Consider the following 20,308-nt stretch of genomic DNA (forward strand, 5'->3'; position numbering starts at 1 on the left):
GGGTCCCACTTTTGACTGGAGCAGTTGCGTCTCCTGGATGGATGGTGTAGTTCGCGTGGGCGCGGTACACCAACTACGATGAACGGCAGATAATTGAACTGCCAGTCAACATCGTCCCACCGCGCAATAAATACGGCGTTACATAATAGCGAAAAGACAGGTTTTTTAAAATAATTAATCCCACCATTAATTAGTTAGGGAGTGGATTAGCTAAACTAGGAAGTTTAGGTGTTCGGGCTGCGTCACGCCAGTTTGGTGACACTAGCAGGAGTGTCGCACCAACGGAGTGTAATCTACGAAGTTAGGCTGAGCCTACGAGGCACTCATGTAGACAAAAAAAAAAAAAAAAGAAAAAAAGAGCCGTCCATCTGTGCTATTTCCATCTTTAATGCGTCTTTGATGGGTCAAATGAGAAATTTATAAAGTACATCAAACCAACAGCTATCTTGTTGTGGAATAATAAGGACATATATAGCTGTTAGAATGGAAAATTTCTTGGATAGACTTAGTATTCAATAATTGATATAGATTAAGTAATGAAAAATATACTACAGCAATATTTGAGGTGGTAAAGCAGATGAATTAAAATGATTATAACTCTTGTGACATTTTTTTATTAACTTAGTATCCAATATTTATGGTATACTAAGTGTAAACAATAATTTCTCGTTAAAATATCCAATCAATAATTTTATTAGGTCTACTGGACATATAAGTAAAGTAATAGATGGATGGTTCGACTGCCAACAAATGTAGGTAGGATGGGAGAGATAAATATTATAGTTTGTTTTGATCAAAACTTCAAAAGAGAATCTGATAAATATGCAATTTGTAGATCAAAAACTAAAAAAAATTACACCATCCATAGGAATTTTAATAAGGTATATGATTTTTCTTTTTGACATTTTTCTAAAAAAGCTGTGTTTTCTTTATTCTTCTCGGCCGTGCTTCTCTCCCTCCCTAAATAGCAAGGAAAATGATATGACAACTTAGCTAATAAGCAGGTGCTTTTTTATTAAAAAAAAAAAAAAAGAAACCAAAGCTCGGGGCATGGCAAAACAATCCTTTGCAACGTCGTAGTAGATCACAGCCTACAGATAATTATTAGTACATCATATGATTATAAAATTAAAGTAGTTCTAAGGTGACACAAAAGTTTAATTTTTTGATCCTAGCGTATATATGAGTCGAATGCAGCTCACCACTAACCAAAAGCCAAAGAAGGAAAAAAAAAAAAAAAAAAAGCCTGTGAAGGTTTTTGGGTCCAAAGGGATTAAAAAAAATAGTTGAAGCCTTTTATTATGCAGGCTCCAAACCATAAGAGATTATTAGGAGTCAATTATCAGAGGGTGAGAAATGGGCGCTATGAGAAGCACGTTAAGACAGTTTTTTTAAGCAACTGCGCTCCAGGTGCTATCATTTCTAAATTCTAATAGTTTATCTTTTTCAACATATAAATTCTTATTAGAGTTTTTTAGTTTTAAATTTTTAAACAATAGAATCCAACATAAAACCTAAATAGCTTTATGATCAACAAACTTGTTTTGATAAGATATCTACTTAAATAGACTACCCTGTTGACACATCAGTTCATGCAGCCAAATCATGTAACTAGCAATAAAATGAATTTTTTCATAATTTTGAATTGTCATCTTTTCTTAATCCTGCTATGTAATGACAATGAAAGATAAATTATAAATATGCCATGTCAGCTATCAGGCTTCTACGGGGTTTTTTTTCTTGGTAAAAGACTTCTAGGTTTTAATAAACTGAATTTGATAACAGAGTTCTTCCTCTCCAGTCACATGTCCATCCAAAGTCTAAAAGTGTGGATTATTTTGCTTTGGAAGAACTACTCCAATTCAATAATTGTAAGGAGGACATCATGATTGCTTTTATTTGACTGTTAATTGAACATTTCCTCTGCATTAAAATTGCTAGTCATAATCGACCTTATGACTATAACGGCAGAAGGACAAAAGATTGCAGGGCCCATCAGAATAAAAGCTAGACAGTCAAACTGTCCGGTCATCATAGACCTCGTGTCCCCCTCATATAGGATTAGGTTAAGAAAGAACAGTGATTAGGTTAGAATAAGAGTATTATAAACGAGAACAATTAGGATTGCCCCTAGCCATCTTCATTGTTTCATTATTGCTACAGGCCACGTTTGGATTGCTGTAATTCTTATTTCCTGAAACACCTCCATAGAAAGCAGTAGAGAATCTGGACTGATGATGCACTGCAAAAACAAATCACTACCTGGAAATGAAGACCAAGTGCCTTAATTTTTCTAATGCATCCAGATGTCTCTTGGATCATATCTTGGGCTCCAAAAAAATGCTGGTTAAGATATAAAACACATTTTCTTTAATACAAAATATATTTTCATATTTTAATCCAAATAGTTGAGGTACGAACACGTATGTCAATGATCATCACAATCATATATAACTTTCTCTCTCTCTTCCCCTTTCCCTTTGCATGGGTGCACACATGTGTGTAGATGTATGTGAGAGAATTTAAATATGTAAAATAATTTACATGTTCAATGATATGTAAAATAATGTTGTTTGAAAATGATATTTTAATATTTTTTTTTTTTTTTTGGTACACAGAGAGTGCCAGGAAAATCAAACAACCTATTATCTCATGTGCATAACACATTGTGTATGAGCCACCAAAATCACAACCAGCTGGAACAGATGATTCAGGGAGAAAAGTAAGAATCTTCTTGACGAGCTAAGTACGTACCCAATCTGCACTCTGCTTCCCCAGTCAATACATATGGTTGGCTTGTTTACCAATATAATATATATTGCCTTAAAAATAAATAAACAGCCCTTCCATCTAAAAATATCCTGTAAACCATCATATATTTAATCATACCATGTTGTTAATCTATGTATTTGGATAATTGAATCGATGACCTAGACAATTATATGCTTGAAAACATCCAAAAAAATCTAAAACAAAGCTTGCAATTTCAAAGACACGGTGAGATCCATGATTGCAATTTGTCCGAGCCATTGTTAATCCCATTTTAGGTGTATTCTCATATATGTAAAGTTGGATTAATAAGTAGATAATTTATTTGAATAATTAACTATGGGCATGCTGACTCGAAAGAAGTTGGATTCTGAAATGGGAATAAGAAAGAGCAACTTTCATTTTAGCTATTCGATTGAAGGGGGTTCCACTCTTATTCTACTACCAGGAGAATAAAAATATCTCAAATGTCTAAATCCTAATCCCTATTTTCTTGTAATATAAAAAATTTATTTAGGACTGGAACTGGGTCGGGTTGGATCAAACTATACCCCTGTTCGAGCTCGGTTCGAAAAAATATTTCAGATTTTGGGTCGGACTTAGGCCCGATTGTTTTTTAAAAAAAAGGGCCCGAGCCCGATTGAGCCAACCCGAAGTGGGTGATCGGCCTGCTCTGGGTGACATGGCCTGAGGGGTGCATTGTCGTCTTTTTAATGCGAGGAGAAGGAAAAGGAGTTAAAGAAAAAAAAAAAAGTTAAGAATCCATAGAGTCTCTTCGTTGCAGTTAGATCTCCTTCGTCTGAAAAAAATCCAGTTCTCCGATCCTGGCCATGGACGAGACCGCTTCTAAAATCGATGAGTCGTCAGAGCTCCCGAACAAAATTGAAGCGGAAGCCAAGGAGAGCAGGATCGAGCTCGCGGTGGAGGCCACGGAGGGCAGAATCGTGTCGGAAGGAGCGGCGAAAGAGCTACCACTAGCCCTTGATGGCTATATGGAGAGGCTTCTTAGGATCGGAGCCATCGTAGGCCTTGAGCTCCTCCTCGATGATCTCATCCAGCTGAACGAGGGGCGGGACCGCTCAAGCTCCTCAAACTCGACCTCGTACTTCCTCGAGGCGGGAGGAGGCTAGAGGAAGCCAGAGATTACATGGTAGAAGGCGGCGGCCAGGGCTAGCATGGTAAAGAAAATCATCGGGTATAGCCCTGTGTAGGCCTCGATCGAGTGCTTCAAAGTCTCCCACAGTGCTGTCACCGCCATTCTCTCTCTCTCTCTCTCTCTCTCTCTCTCTCACCATTTTTCTGGGGAGTCCCAGCCACTTTTCTCTCTTCTTTTCTACTCTTTTATGAGAGGAAGGAGGAGTATGAGGGGAGGAGTCAGGCTGGCATTCGGGTTCGAGCTTGGGCCAGGCCAAGGATAAGCCTGAGCCCAGTCCGAAAATAAAATGGGCCATATTTTTTTAATCCGAGCCCAACCTGAATGGTTTCAGACTGAGCCCAAAGTCTGACCTGAAGCCGGTTTGACCCGATGGGCCTCGGGCCGGTCTGAACCCACTTCCAGCCCTAAGTTTATTTGAATTCTAATTTCGACTCTAATCACAAACCAAACATATTGGGAATATGGTTTGTTGAGGTATTTTTGGGTTGGCTGAAGACTTGTATTGGCCAAAGACGTGGAGTGAAAAATCTTTGAACCATCCTAACCATTATATATCTACTCTTGAGTCAACTGGACCCAATAGAGGCATTAATTGCCTTCCTCTTTCACGTCCCATCATGAGCAAAGACAAAGGAAAAAGAAAATGAGGTTGGAGAGAGAAAAGATAGTGGGAGAGAAAAAAGAAGAGAGATACGTCTGTATATCCAGCTTTGGTCCATCGGTGCCCGCATCCTTTGCATATATTTGAACTCCATCTCGACTGATGAATTCATGGTGGCAATGGCCCCTACATCGGCACCGATCCTAACATCGGCCTCTAACCTCAGGCTTTGGTCAATAGCCTCCAAAGGGCCTTATGATAGTTTCTATCATGTCATCCTATTTAAAAAAAGATAATAGCCATGGATAAACCATTAATGAGAGCGGCTCCCACTTGCTGTATAGTGTGCCATCTTCCAGTCTTTAGAAAAACAAAGGGTCAAGCACAGTTCCCGAGGACATTATAAGAGACAAAAAGAAGAAAATTCTATGATTTTCTCTTCCTCTCTCCCAGGCTCCCCATGTGCTATGAGGCAATATTGCTAGACACAATTTACAAAAATATAATGGGAGACAAAATATTTCTAACAATCTATGTTCCCCTGCAGCTCCTACCTCCTACTATATATAAAGATAAAAAGGGGACACTAAAAAGGTATACCTCCTCTCCTTCTCGAAAATACTCTTTTCCACCTATTGCATATAAATCTGACTTGAGCGTCAAAGTATCTCCGCTGAAGCCACCTCCGATGGAGTTTTTCTTATAGGTCCAACCGCCATCAACCCAATGGACGTCGTCTTGCTCCAACGCCTCCGGTCCAAGATAGATTTTTGCATCAATGGATTGATGCTAGAGGAAGGGCTCTGTCCACTTTTGAAGAAGAGCACGCAACCTACCACAATGTTGTCTTAGAAAGCATCTTTGAAGTGTCTTAACGTCAAGCCATCCTAGCCAATGGATGCTCTGATCAGAGATCATGCTGTGTCAGCCACCAGAGGCAGCCTTACACCCTGTATGCCGACTCCCGAAAGAAATAGGATGGTCCATGCTGTGCAGATTGTTAAAAAAGAGGCCTCCCCTTTCTTGAAGCTCTTCTGGATAGAGAAGGCTTTCCAAAGGACGTCGTGAAGACAATCCATGAATTCATAATTAGTGCCAAACTCAACTACGACCGCACGTCAAATGAGCTGATTGCACCCAATAAAGGGGGGCTATTGTTGGGGGTATTCTTGGATTGGCCCAAGATGTGGGGTAGAAAATCTTTAAACCATCCCAACCATTATATGTCTGCTCACGTTAAATGAGCCGATTGCACCTAGTAAAGGGGGGCTATTATTGGAGGTATTCTTTGATTGGCCAAAGATGTAGGGTGAAGAATCTTTAAACCACCCCAACCATTATATGTCTGCTCTTAAGTCAACTGGACCCAATGGAAGTATTAATTGCCTTCCTCTTTTACATCCCATCACGAGCAAAAACAAAAGAAAAAAAAGATAAGGCTGGAGAGAGAAAAATTGGTGGGAAAAAAAAAAGAGGAGAGATGCATCCGCACATCCAGCTTCGGTCTATCGATGTCCGCACCTTTTATATATGTTCGAATCCCATCTCGACCGATGAACTCATGACGACAATGTCCCCTACATCGACTACCGATCTTGACATCGGCCTCTAGCCTCAGGCTTTGGTTATTAGCCTCCAAAGGGCCTTATGATAGTTTCTGTCATGTCATCTCATTTAAAAAAAGACAATAGCCATGGATAAACCATTAATGAGGGTGGCTCCCATTTGCTGTATAGTAACGCTATCTTCCAGCCCTTAGAAAATCAAAGGGTCAAGCACAGTTTCCGAGAGCATCATCAAGAACAAAAAGAAAGGAACTCTATGACTTTCTCTCTCTCTCCCAGACTCCTCACATGTCATGAGGCAATACTGCGAGGCACAATTGACAAGAATATAATGAGAGACAAAATACATCTCCTCTCTTTTTCAAAAACGCTCTTTCCCACTTGTTGCGCATGAATCTGACTTGAACGTCAAAGGGTCCATGCTGGAGCTACCTCCGATGAGATTTTTTTGTAGGTCCGGCCGCTGTCAATCCGCCAGATGTCATCTTGTTCCAACGCCTTCGATCTGAAACAGATTTTTGCATCAACATGATTATTTTAATTCTTATTTTAATTTTGATTTAGATTTTGACTCCAATTGCCATCATAAATTCAATATCATTAAAATTTTTTTGACCTGAGGAAAGAAGATGAGTTCTCCTATGTCCAAGGGTTACCATTCCCTTCAGCACGCAATGCTTGGTGCATTGGCTGTCCTCGACCATGCCAAACCATCCTCGACCTGATGTAAACGAGCGCACCCATTCGGCGCCAAACGAAACCACCAGGCCACTCCGCAGCATGAGTCTCCATCACAAACCTGTCACGCCGCCACCTGTCCAAATCACGGCATGTGCCTCGTGATCCTCGGGGAACACCGTCTCCATGGTTCTCGCAGGATGTTCGCGTCCCAAAGACTTCCCGCAGTACACCGTTAGCGCTGCTTCGTTGGCAGCCGGTCCGGTCGATCGCGGACGCCATGGCTTCCTTGCCGGAGCGAATTCCGGCCCCCGGAAAAAATGTTGGAATCGACGGGAACCGAGGGTATGCCGAGGAATCGAAGCTCCTCTTGCGGGAACCCGGCGACCGGGAGCGGTCGTAGCGGTTGAGCTTCGACGGATTCCGGCGGTCGGAGTGCCAAGAGAAAACCCCCTCGAGGCCCCCAGGCTGTCTCGGTGTGTTAGGTCTCTTTATCTTATCTATCTCTATCTCCTGCTATTCTCTCTTATCTCTTTGGAATTTCTTTTGATTCTTTACTTGGTTAGATGCTTCCCTTTTAATCTCTGTCGCCATTAGTGCTAAATTTCTCTTCTTTTCTCTTTTCAACTTCTCTTTTTGTAATGCGCGAATCCATTCGGTGCGATGGCCCTTCTTTCCTCTTTCTTGCTGTTGTATTTTAGACATGGCTAAAGCTTGTTAGTGCTTTTTGTACGAAAATGTCAAGTGGGAGAAAGAGAGTAGGAAATATGAGCTTTTGGTGCTTCCCCATCGAGAAATCTGAAGGTTTTCTTAGCGCTTTTTTCAATTTAGATGCCCATCTTGGTATCTTGAGTTTGTGGAATGATTTTGGTCATGGAAACTTTAATTCGTTAGGGGCAGGTGAAAATCTAAGGTGATTGAGCAAATCATGAGGATTGTAGTGGTCAAGTATTTGGCTAATAGTGTATAGTTGGTTTTTTTTTCCTCATTTTTTTCTTGAAGGATCCGTGTATAGATGATTGAAGTTACGCTGTGGTATGTGTTTCTCCCTTTTTTTTTAAAAAAAAATTATGACTTAGGTGTGGAAGAAACGATGCTGCAAGTTAAATTGTGACCAATTTTTGGTTGATATTGTGATAAACAACTGATTGACGACTGGTCTTTGGCTCAAGGGTCCAAAATAGAGGATGATGTTATAAAAAAAATGTTTTTCTCAAAAAAATTCATAGATTTGGTGAAGAAGGACATAAAGATATTTGGCAGGGCATAGGATATAGCATTTGCTTACACAATCCCTTGAAGAGTCTTTACTAGGTGAAAATTTGAGTGCTGGCAGAAATTTGGATCATCGGATGTCAATTGTGTTAGTGGTGGAGTATGTTTTTGTTTTATTCTTGTTGTTGTAAGATCTGTCTGAACTTTCTTTAGTTACAAACAGTTTCAGCTGCACAGTCTCATAGCATTTATTAGCTGAAATGCTTTTGTATATGTATCTAATAGCGAAATAATTTCTCTCGTTCTCTCATTCAATTCTGCTTCTTTCATACTTATAAAATTTGTGAGTTTGTTATTTGTTCATTTGCATTCTTAACTTGCTCTTAATTTGTAGAATCGATTGAATTAAATGAAGGGTGTAAAGTAGGATACTTATTTGACATATGGGTGCAGGAGGTGAGGTTGCGGAGTATTATCAACAGCAGGTGGAAATGTTGGAGGGCTTTAGCGAAATGGATGCACTGGCTGATCATGGATTTCTACCTGTAATGTCAAAGGTCATAATTACTTAGTGGATTAATTTGAAACGGGGAAGAATCATCTTTCTATATCTCCAGAGTGGTCTGTGAACTGATGTTACTTTGGTGTGTATAGGAAGAACGTGAAAGGACTGCTAAAAGTGAGAAAATAGCAATCCGTTTATCCAACATCGCAAACATGATCCTTTTTGCTGCCAAGATTTATGCTTCTATAAGGAGTGGATCATTGGCCATTATTGCATCCACATTAGATTCTCTCCTTGATCTGTTATCAGGATTTATCTTATGGTTTACTGCATTCTCCATGCAAACACCAAATCCTTATCAGTATCCTATCGGGAAAAGGCGCATGCAGCCACTGGTAGTTTTTCTGACTTTCTTGTTTTTAATATTTCCCTTCTGATAATCATTTGGTGAGTTAGACAGAACACTTGGAATATGAATATTGTCAGAGCAATTTTTATTTGATATTTCTTCTGAAAATTTGAATTGCTGTTTGCATGAACAAACAGCTTCTTAGTTTGTCTGTATTCTGATTTGGATTTAATAGAATTGAATACGTAGCTATAGCTCTAGAGTTACCAGAAGCTATCACTAAATGCTTACCAGCATAAACATATAGATGACAATCATGATTGTTAAACATCTTCTTTGTACTTGCTTGTGGGGTATTATTTTGTTCAATAAACAGCAGATGCAGGGGTTTTGGTGTACACTAGCTTGACTTCCAGAAAAATGGTCACTGGTGCAGATTATAGTTTGATCAAAGTTCCATAGATTGTTACGTTGTAGTGCACCTTTCATTATAACAATAATTGGAGTAATGTATATTGCATGCTAAGACGTTTGCCTTTCTCCTCCTAGATGTTTGGAATGATGTGCGTATGGTCCTGAAATTATTGCTGGTTTTGTGCCATATAATTCTACCCATTGATAACCATAAATTTAGTCATTATGTTGATCCTGTTAGGTTTAGTATATCAAAATTTGTTCAACTCAGTACCACCAATATCATCTTACATTAATGTTCTTGTTGTCTTGGAACCATTGGCTTAGTAGTTTATAGTGAGGCTAGTAGATGTGACTTGATGATAGTAATTTTAGTACTATTCTTACTTCTTACATCGCTTCCTTGTGACCAGTTGTCCAAAAACTCCATGAATTCATCATATGCTACATGGTATACTCTTTAAGTATTTGAAAATAACATGGCTACAAATCCTATGCTACATTAGTGTAGGCTGCATCCTTGACAGTGTTGCCTTAGTGTCACACCCAAGGGTTTACGTCCCTACGGGATGGGGGCATCCCAGTTGTCCCATCCCATTTCTATAAGAAAACGAGACTGGGATAGGCTTGGGACACCAAAACCCATCCACGTAGGGAGCGAAGAAGAAACAAGAAAGAAAGAAAGGAAAGATAAAGAAGAAAAAGAAAAAGAAAAAGAAAAAAAAGGAAGGTAGAGGAAAAGAAAGAAAAGAAGGAAGAAAGAAAGAAAAAAGAAAAAAAAAGAAAGAAGGGAAAGAAGAAGGAGAGAAAGATAGAGGATATCTACAGGGATGTATGACCGGACTGCTGTTGAGACGAAACGGGATAGCGGGGCATCCTGTTCCATGGAGAAACCGAAACATCTTTATCCCATGGGATTTAAAACCTTGGTCGCACCTATTGCATTGTTTTACATCCACCTGACATTTAAACACAACTATTTTCATGGTTTAACCACTCTTCGCCTTTCATTCTCTATTTCTGATAAATATCATGTGATCCTTCTCTTCCAAATTTAGTGGAATGATATACAAGTTTCTCTGCTTTAGGCTGCTGCAGACATGCTTTCTCTTTAAACGATAACAACTTTCTTCCTCTTTTTCTAATTCCTTTAACTGATATAATCCTTTAAATTTTAGCTTATAACAAGTTGGCATTCGCTTGGAACTTATATTTTTCAAGTTTGTGGATATCTTTTCCATGAAGTGAATGTAACATATTGAATACATGTTATCTTATGCCTGAGTTGTTTCACATTTTGTTCAATTAGAAGTAGCTATACTGTGCAGGGAATCCTTGTTTTTGCATCTGTTATGGCAACGCTGGGACTTCAGATCATTTTAGAGTCAGTACACTCCCTAATTTCCGATGTAAGTCAGAAAAAACTCTCAACTCTCAGACAAGCATATTTTCATTTTATCCTACTTGACACAGTATCTTTTCTAATATTCTAGAGAATATTAGTGCCATCCTCCATATTAGTTCACCTACACGGTATTGGCTTGCCATTAGAATTTATTTACATTTATGCCATCTAAGGGCTTCTGTATGGAAGTGGCATCTGCATCCTTCACCGGCATGATAAATTCCAGAGTGACCAAGCATAGGTTTCAGTTTTTTCTTTTTACCAACTTCATGACAAAGATTCCAATTTATAAGTTCTTTAACCATCCAATCATGATGGGATCTAACCATCGTACCATAGATTTGTTTACATCTGCTCCTGATTGGTTAGGCTTTTAAGCATCACAGTCACGGTTTTTGTGAATTAAAGACAGATAGATATCTGACCATATGATGCAGGAAGATGGATTCAGTTTGACAAAGCAGCAAGAGAGATGGGTTGTAGGCATCATGTCGTCTGCCACATTAGTGAAGCTTGCTCTGGTTTTTTACTGCCGCTTATTCACTAATGAGATTGTCAAGGCCTATGCGCAGGACCACTTTTTTGATGTCATTACAAATGTCATTGGTCTGGTGGCTGCACTTCTTGCCAATTATATCAAAAACTGGATTGATCCTGTTGGAGCTATCATTGTGAGTAGTACTCACCATTTCCATTGTAGCTCAGCATGAACTGTGTGAGCAACTGTTTTAGTTTGCAGCTGGAACCTGTATGCTGTTACATGAGGCAGGATACATGGTGTCATTTGGCTGTCTCATGAACCTGTCTCCTACAATGCTCCACCTGGTGGCACCCATATAAGAAACAGAACCTGATACTTGGCTGATAGGCAAACTCTTGGGTAGATGGTGGCCAAAAGTTTGAGCTCTCTATAATATCTAGTTGTATCATAACTGTGTTGTCCAAGATGTTGCCACAGTGAAAACTAATCCCCAGGTTGTCTACGAAAGAAATACAAAAAGGAAAAAAAAAAAAAAAAGATACTAAAATAACTCGATCAGATATATTTGCTTGTGTTATGGTCCATTTACAATGGTTTACTTTTGAATGGGAACTCAAAATTGAAGAGTGCATTATGATTCTCACATTTCTTGAAAATCTAGACAGTCCTTAAACAATCATGACTGACTACATTTGTACTTATTTAGTGTATTTTGGTGTACAGCTGGCGTTATATACCATCCGTACGTGGTCGACGACTGTGCTGGAAAATGTGAACTCCCTGGTTGGCCGGTCGGCAGCACCGGAATTTCTGCAGAAATTGACATACCTTTGCCGGAACCATCACAATGCCATAAGACAAATTGACACTGTACGGGCCTACACATTTGGCTCGAACTACTTTGTCGAGGTGGATATTATTTTGCCCTCAGATATGCCCTTGAGAGAGGCGCATGACATTGGGGAGGCCTTACAGGTGAAGCTTGAACGACTGCCCGAGATAGAGCGGCCTTTGTTCACCTTGATTATGAGTTCACCCATCGCCCGGAGCATGCACAGGCTCATGATGCATGACCTAGTCCGTTTATGAAACTACCATTATGTTCACTCTGGCTTCTTGTTGTGGACTGCATGTTTATCCTTAACCACTGAAATCATGTATCTGGGTTATGATAGTTGATGAATGATAAATATATAGGAGTGCTTGGTTGGGGATGCTGTAATTCAATGTTTTGTGGCTAGTATTTTGTTGGTACTCAAGTCCAATGTTAAAAAATGTGTGAAGTGGATATAGCTATTGGTTAAAATTTGAATGGATCAGGTCACTCTTTATCTGTTTTTCGTTTCTTTTTTTTTAAATGTTTTTTGATTTTTTTTTCTTGATGGATGATTCGATCTGACTGCAAAGGTGTATCTATAGCTTGAAATTTAGTTTTAGATGTTAAGTGATCATTCGCAAGCTATGCAAGAATTTTATCTTGCAGGATATTGACTTGAAATCTTGTAGTGGCAAGCAAGCAGAGTTTGACGCAAGCATCTATGATGGTAAACCACAGGAGTTTTTAGATTTAAATTTATCTGACCTTTATGATTTTAAGATCGTTGGCAAGGGAAGAAATTTGGTGCAAATGGGATGTTCTAAGAAAAGGAATCATAGAAACCAGGATAGATGATTTGTATACTGAAGACGGTATGGACATGGTCGCAGTAAATCAAAATACAAACAAATTGTTAATTGCTGAATGCTAGTATTTTGAAGGTAGATCTAGAACTTTTGGGAAACAATCCAAGTTGCGATGTTAAAGCTGACCAGCAGGAGAGGATAATCCACAAATGGAAAAAAGTTGTGGTCTAATTGAATGAGGCTGTAGAAACTAATAATCTTTAGAAACAAACTTATATTTGCTCACAAGACGAAAGTGCTTGAACTCGGTGAATACATTTGCCCCTAGAGTAGTTTTTTTGAATTTACTTGGCATAGAAATTTGTAATAAGTACATTTCAAAGCAAGTGTTTAAACTCACATTCCCTGCTCTTAGAACAGACAGCCATTTCACCAAAAAAAAAAAAGGAAGAAGAAGAAGAAGAAGAAAAGAAAAACATTAAGTCAAGCACAACCAAGTTACCATTCCACTGAGAAGGACCACACATGAATACCAGAACAAGAACATAAGAATACGAAAACCACGAGTAGCTCAAGCTACATTCTTTTATTAAATGTCATCAAGCTGAGACTACTTCCAGAAGCAAGATAGAAGCAATAGATAGGTCCTACTGGAATTTTATTAGCCAACAAAGCAAAGGAAAACCAACTCTGTATCATAGAAACTAATTCTTTCATCAGTCGGAAGGAGGGAAAAAGATGGCATCCGAGGTCCTCTTGGACCTGAACAGCTCCTCCATCTCTGGAGTTGTGTTGAACGAAGACGCCAGCACCTCCGGGGACAAAGCCTTCCAGACCGACGTCCTCCCTGCCAGATGACTGAACACCGGGCTGCAAAATTCCATCACCAAACATCACAACCACTTCAGACACCAATACCAAACAACTCTAAATCTCATCATCAAGCATCAATAACCAGTAATGCATATATTAACAGTAACAGTGAATTTAACTTACTTTGGAGTGGTGATGATGGAGAACCACTCCATGCCATCAGCATCAGCAATCTTTGACACCACAAAGAACCTCGGCACGATGAACAGACACCCACCCTTCACTCTGGTTTCCAATACCCGCTTGCCGTCGATACCGACGACCTGAACCCGGCCGCTCCCCCTGACAATGTAAGTAACCTGGAATGCAGAGTCACAGGAGAAGCCCGGCGAGCACATGGAATGGCCATCTATCCTCACAAGGTCAGCACCAAGCCCAACCTCGCCCACCAGGGGAAGGTTCTGGGTGTTCAGCACGACGACCCGGCCGCCGTTCTTGATGTCGACGTCCAGTGGAGCATCCAAGCAGTTGAGAACCATCCCTTCCCTGTCTTGAGGAAGGGGCTCGGGCATCTTCTGGCCATCCTTCAGTTTGGTAATGCCGGCATCGGTTTGGCTGTGGACCAGCTTCTGGACCTCATCGGCGGTGAGGTCCCATGCACGGCCGACAAACTCGGAGGTGAAGCCGGTGAAGATGCCATTGGTGCCGGTGAGGTGGAAGTTGGTGAATTTCCCAGGCTTATGGCCCTTGGAGGTATCGCCCAAGAAGAGGACGACGAGCTCGGTGTCGTTCGGATTGAACCACCAAGTTACGACGCCGAAGGGGAGAGCAAGAGCGTCGCCCTTCTTGATGGGAAGCACCTTCTCTTTCGTGGCCTCTGGCAACACGATTCCGCAGGTGCCATTTCCTGTAACATAGAATGAGGTGTGGAACAGATCATGATACAAGAATTGAAATATATGCCATAAGCTGGGAAAGTTGATTAATCTGAGACTGCATTTAGATTTAGCATTTCTCGGTTTTTTTTTTTTTTTTGTTGGATTGATTTTTATATCTTATAACAGATAAGGTCTGTGAGCAAAGATCAATCATAAAGAACTGTTTGTTTATGAACATAGAGAAATGGATTGAACTGAAGAAGTGCATTTATTTTCACAAGAACAGAAAAAAAAAAAAAGTCATGTTTCAGAAAATCAATTTACAATCACATTTAGATTTGACGTTCTTTTTTTTATTTTTTTTTAAATTTTATATTACTACAATGTTTCCAGTATTTGCATCAATAAAATGTTATCCAGATATGGTAATAGATTCTCAGAAAACAAAGAGAGCCTTCATAGCAGATTTATTCTACAACGATCCATTCGTAATAAAGGGCTCAAAAATTAAAAAAAAAAAAACTAGACTGAATCAAATTACATCGCGAGCAGAACGAGCAAAATTAAAATACAGAAATGTTAAAAACTAGGATTTAAGCATAAATTTGGGCTTTAATCTAAAAAATCAGGTTATTTTTTAAACAGTACTCATTTAAAAATTTCTATCCTGTTTCTGTTTTCCTATTTTAATTTATTTAAAATCTTATTATTTTTTATTTTTGATTTTTGATCGTCTTGATTCGGTCTCGAAGATTCACAATAATCCATTATTAGAGACCTAATATCATGTTTTTTTTCAAAAAAAGAAAAAACACACATTAAAGACGAGGGTACACTTACTCCAGTTCCCCAGACAGCGTACCATCTTCTTTATTTAATCAAATGTCTCTATTAACCCAACGAAAGGACGCTGGAAAGCCATCTGATGGAACCACCCATGTCCTCCGTGGGCACGATTAATAAAAAAAAAAAAAAATAGCCGAGATCGCAATCAAGAAACATAAAGGGGGAGAGAAGAGGGAAAAATACATTAGATTGCGATCAAAAAAAAAAAAAAAAAAGAGAAAGCAAAAGATCAAAGGTTTTTGTTTACCTTGGAGGACGTAAGCAACCTTGGCGGAGTCGGAGTAGCTGGGAAGCGCGAGCCCCTGCTTCTCCAAGGCGAGCTTGGCCGCCCCGATCTTGGCCTCGGCGAGCATCGGCAGCTCCTCGCTGCACCACTCGTGGTAGGAGCCCCCATCCCCACCGTACGTTTTCTTCGACAGCCTCGGACTCAGATCGATATCCATCGCCGCAAAAATTAGACTCTGCAAACTCTCTCAATCAAAGTAGAACAGGAGGAGAAGAGGAGAGGAAAGGAGCAGTCGGACTTGGATGGAAAGAAGTGGAGGTGGCGATTTATATGGAAAGGAATAAGGTGACGTGCCAATTATGGATAAAAACAAAGAGATATGGACGGTCGAGATATGAAGGCTTGAAATGCGGAGGATCACTTTTTCGAGTGGGAATTTAATACTACGGCGCTGGGGGGGGGGTTATTGCGCGGTTACGATTCCAATCCTAATGATTAGTTACTGATCATCCTTATCCTTTTTATTGATTTGTTTCTGGATAAGTTATGAAATTGCCAACCGTCAATATCATCCGCTCGGATTGCTATTTAACGTTGCTGCTGATGTACCAAAAAAGGAACGTTGCCGCTGCGTCGCTGCGAGGTGTTATTTGAAAAAAGAAGATATTTTCATTATCCTTCAAATTGCCAGGCATCCGTATCATCTTGCCGGCCTAATTTGATATTATTTTTAGGATGTTAACGCACAATTTCTGTGAGCATTTAGTAGCGATAAAAGCAAATCTATCCGGATGAATTTTCATACCTTGATTTATTTAAATATAGATAAAAATTTAAATATTTAATTGATATCTAAATTTTTATCTATATTCATTAAAAAAAATAAATAAATAATATCTAATTTATATCTAAATATCCGATAACACTTATAATCATATTTTACTTATCCGTGTTTATATCCATACTTTCAATCTTAATATTTAAATATTGATATTAATATATATATCTTTTCTGTACTGATAAAAAATATAATATTGATTACACATGTCTAACGTGAAGATGATCAAAAAGCCTTTAGGTTGAGTTTGGTACTCTAATGCATATGCTGGACGTGGTATGTTAAGATGGGAATAAATATCACCTTAGGTGCTATTTGGTATATCACCACTGATGTAATCACTGGAGTGATATGATCACTAGGATGATATAAATATTGAGATAATATGCAAATACTAAGGTAATATATAATCATTGTATTTAGTATATCGCTGGAATATTATTAAAAATAAAACTTCATTGTGTTTGGTATATCACCAAATAATGATAGTGATAATATATAAAATATCATAAATAATCTTATATATTAGTACATAATAATTACTCTACAATTTGATTAAATATTCTTCATTTATAACTCTTCACAAAAACATATAGCAGTAGTAACAATAATAATATTTATTTATTTATTTATTTATTTATTTATTATTATAGATATTTATTTTGATGAATCTATTAAAATAATATTATAATAATATTATATATAATCAAGTTTGACTGGACTCAATCAATATTGACCATTAATATTAGAACTGCCCATTAGGAATGATTTTGTCCATCAAAATAAATTGACAAAAAAAAATATGAAGGATTTAACATGATCCATCCATGCCAATTAACCATATCTACCTATAAAAATAAAATAGGTATCTAATAAATAAAAGGTATCCATATCATTTAACTAAATCTGCCAATAAAAATAAAAAATACATCTAACAGATAGGCATCTATAAAAAAAGATGAGAATAATTTTTATTTTCTTCCTAATTTATTGGCTAGGGATATTTTTGTCTCAAAATAATTCAAGCATATCACCAGTATCCGATGATATACTATCATCTGGGGTATATATGGTGATAACATTACTGCACTATGCAGTGATGCTATTACCGAATTTATCACTGGATCTTTTATCACTGGATGGAATTTTATAATACCAAATAAGATGATCATATCACCTAACTCACATTACTGAGGTAATATAAAATATCACCTCCTACCAAACAGTACCTTAGAGTATGATTTTTCTCACCTTATCAACAATAATGTTACCTGTATAAGGACAGAGAAAAGATGGTAGTTTATAATATTTTTCTGATATGCTCCATATCACCAGTAGAGTAGCAAATTATTAGTAAATGGACAATTTTATTTCTCTCTTTTTTTCTTTCCTTTTTAGAAAAAAATTTCAAAACTGAGTACCATTGTTATGACCTCCAAATCAGTATATAGCTATTTATTTATCAAATTATCTATATTATAGGGGTAAGGATGGTTAATGAGCTGGCTAGCTTGAGTTTAGGTCACTCAATTAAGAAAGAGCCGGGCTTAACCCGTTCAAACTCAAGTAGAATTCACTCAAAATATTAATATATAAATAATATATATTACATGTTATCTTAATTATCATTATTTATATAAATAATGGACAACATAATTATTTTTAAAATTATTTATCATAAATTAATATATGTACAATAAAAACTAGTTCAGATATAAGATTAAAATATAATCATGATTAATATCATGATTCAATATTTCAATGTATTGAGATTTACATCAATGGGAGAAACATGATCAATTGGATTAATGAGCTCAACAACACAATTGATACTATTAAAAGATATTAGGCATATTAAGGACACCACCTTAATTCCCCACGCGCATCATATCTTCAAAGAGGGGAACCAACCCCTAGATTGGTTGGCAGGTCAAGAAGCTACATGCAAAACTGGTCTTTGTGATGTGTACAACCCACCCCTAGCTATCCTATCTTAGTAAAATTAATGCCCAATATTGTATTTTCTTAATGTATTAATATGAGGTTTGCCCTCCCCTTTACTCTAGAAATATTTTTTTTTTAAAAAAAGGAAGAGCGGATCTAGAATTAAGAGTGGCAATTTTTGACCTGATCCGAACTAGACACACTTAGCTTGTCGAGTTCGGGGTAGAGTATAGGTTACACAATCTCGACTTGCCAGTAGGTTAGGTTAGGTGGTTTCTCAGTCAAAGCCTCTCCACCTATAAGGTTACGGAAAAGGAGCTATATAATATAATTTTTTTTAGAAAAATATATTTATATTGATATTTATATATGTTAGAAAACTATGTAATATATGAGGTAGTGGTCCAGTGGACAATTGATACAATGGTTCGGAACTAAATAAAGAGATGAGCTGCAATACACACCCAAAGACTATAAAAAGTAGCCTACCTATAAAGAGTTAAATGGGCCTAGGCCTCAAATGGGTGGTGGGTTGGTTGCCGGTTGGCAAATTGGCTATGGCTTGGTTGTGAGCTAAACATCTTGACCCACCGTCGCAGTGTCACTCATGACGCAAGTAAGGTTGCGTTCTGGTCAGGCCTTATAAACTTGATAAGGATCCAAATCCAATAAGGCATAAGTTATGGATGGGTTGATTCCGTGGAGTCAGGCCACAACTTGGCCTGCCTTGAGTTCCGGCTATCCTTTATCTAGAACGGATTTAATCCTCGACTTGACGCTAGATTTCTTGAAATTCCTATATCTTGCCTAATTTTCATCAGAATTCAATCAAACATGAGCTATTAAGCCCGAAAAGAGAACATCACAAACTTGTTTTCAGTATTAGTTGATCTTTGCTTAATAATTAACCATTATTCTATTTCCACTCTATCTTATGTTCCCATTACAATTTCGTTTGTTATGACAAAGTCCGATATATTTTGTGTTGCCTCAAAAGGTACAGAGCTAGCTATAAAATACCAAAAGCCTAACTAGTTCTTAGGCTAGAGAAATTTGTTTTTTGGATATCCGTCCAATTATTTTCAAATCCAGCAACCCTTTGAACGAAGACTCGGATGTGAGATGCCTAACCTACAAGACTGTGCTCTTCCATTTTTTTTTTTTTTCTCTTTTTTTTTTTTACTGAAAATTTAAGCTTCTAGAGTAGCGTGAACAAAATTTAAGTAAACAAAATTGAAGGGTATGGTGTTACGAAAAGTTTGCACAAATCATGTTAACATTTTAACCTGGATGGTCTTCAATCATTGTCGTGTGATACCAGAAACATTACAGGCAACACTTGCCAATGATCACTTGCCACTACTAAGCATCATAAGTGTCCCAACAGCCATAATTTGTTGCAAGGAGGGGAAAATTTTATCAAATGATATAATATCCGACAGCTTATCCAAAGTCCAAAGTTCCTACTACCAAAAATAATCTTTGTTAATTCAACAATTGCTTCCTGGCCATCCCAATGCATCGAATCATCCACAGTTGAAGTCACAACCTAATATATAGGTACATATGAAAGCAGAATATGAAAGCAGAAACAACCTAATATATAGGTACATATGAAAGCAGAATATGAAAGTAGAAACAGAGAGAAAATAGAGTAGTCAATTAAGCTGTTCACATGAGCAGCAAATTTTCATATATGAATACCATGTGGATCAAAATCAATTTTCAATATGCTACGTATCTAGCTTCTCCTATCTAACAATCCTTCCAGCATTACATGAAAGCATTATGTCATTAATGGATAGAATTGAAATCCACTTATGTATATTTAATTATGCTATTAAAGTATGTTGTTATTGATATTAGGAATATGAATGGACATGCTGTTAGCTCACAACTAAAAAAATATATACTAGAAGCAACAGTACTATTTGCACAGGTTTGCCATGTGGCTACAAATCCACTTCCGTCTTGGCCATTTACTAGAACTTCAGTTTCTTGC

At 37.9% G+C, this 20,308-nt stretch overlaps 3 protein-coding genes and 1 long non-coding RNA gene across 4 annotated transcripts; 1 reads left to right on the forward strand and 3 right to left on the reverse strand.

Moving 5' to 3' along the window:
* Positions 1 to 6,252: 6,252 nt before the first annotated feature.
* LOC105044495 (uncharacterized) lies at positions 6,253 to 7,363 on the reverse strand. The gene is made up of 3 exons (XM_073257017.1): positions 7,328 to 7,363; positions 6,708 to 7,282; positions 6,253 to 6,596 (listed from the first exon to the last, which is right to left on the reverse strand). The coding sequence occupies exons 1-2, from the start codon at positions 7,361 to 7,363 to the stop codon at positions 6,731 to 6,733; spliced, it is 588 nt and encodes a 195-aa protein (XP_073113118.1). The 3' UTR covers positions 6,253 to 6,596; positions 6,708 to 6,730.
* A 54-nt stretch (positions 7,364 to 7,417) lies between these two features.
* LOC105044494 (metal tolerance protein 5) lies at positions 7,418 to 12,475 on the forward strand. The gene is given in 7 exon segments (XM_019850839.2): positions 7,418 to 7,573; positions 8,438 to 8,541; positions 8,639 to 8,884; positions 10,581 to 10,661; positions 11,095 to 11,328; positions 11,862 to 12,144; positions 12,147 to 12,475. Coding segments are annotated over 7 exon segments (1,080 nt in total). The 5' UTR covers positions 7,418 to 7,506; the 3' UTR covers positions 12,212 to 12,475.
* An 838-nt stretch (positions 12,476 to 13,313) lies between these two features.
* On the reverse strand, positions 13,314 to 15,837 carry LOC105044496 (glutelin type-D 1). Its single transcript, XM_010922421.3, has 3 exons — positions 15,546 to 15,837; positions 13,758 to 14,481; positions 13,314 to 13,631 (listed from the first exon to the last, which is right to left on the reverse strand). Exons 1-3 carry the CDS (start codon positions 15,739 to 15,741, stop codon positions 13,478 to 13,480), a joined length of 1,074 nt encoding a protein of 357 aa, XP_010920723.1. The 5' UTR covers positions 15,742 to 15,837; the 3' UTR covers positions 13,314 to 13,477.
* Positions 15,838 to 19,699: 3,862 nt separating this feature from the next.
* On the reverse strand, positions 19,700 to 20,039 carry LOC140857886 (uncharacterized). The gene is made up of 2 exons (XR_012141322.1): positions 19,903 to 20,039; positions 19,700 to 19,855 (listed from the first exon to the last, which is right to left on the reverse strand). It is a non-coding gene; the product is annotated as an uncharacterized lncRNA (long non-coding RNA).
* Between the last annotated feature and the right edge of the window lie 269 nt (positions 20,040 to 20,308).

The sequence above is a fragment of the Elaeis guineensis genome, chromosome 5 (assembly GCF_000442705.2).
Source record: "Elaeis guineensis isolate ETL-2024a chromosome 5, EG11, whole genome shotgun sequence".
NCBI classification, from domain to species: Eukaryota; Viridiplantae; Streptophyta; class Magnoliopsida; order Arecales; family Arecaceae; genus Elaeis; species Elaeis guineensis.

Bases quoted from the DNA above. Each gene is read 5' to 3' on its own strand.
- LOC105044495 (XM_073257017.1), bottom strand. From the start codon at position 7,363: ATGGCGACAGAGATTAAAAGGGAAGCATCTAACCAA. The intron at 7,283-7,327 runs GTAAAGAATCAA...AGAGAATAGCAG, and splicing joins AAAGGGAAGCATCTAACCAA to GAGATAGAGATAGATAAGAT.
- LOC105044496 (XM_010922421.3), bottom strand. From the start codon at position 15,741: ATGGATATCGATCTGAGTCCGAGGCTGTCGAAGAAAACGTACGGTGGG. The intron at 14,482-15,545 runs GTAAACAAAAAC...TCTATGTTACAG, and splicing joins GGTTGCTTACGTCCTCCAAG to GAAATGGCACCTGCGGAATC. The intron at 13,632-13,757 runs GTAAGTTAAATT...GGAATTTTGCAG, and splicing joins TCCATCATCACCACTCCAAA to CCCGGTGTTCAGTCATCTGG.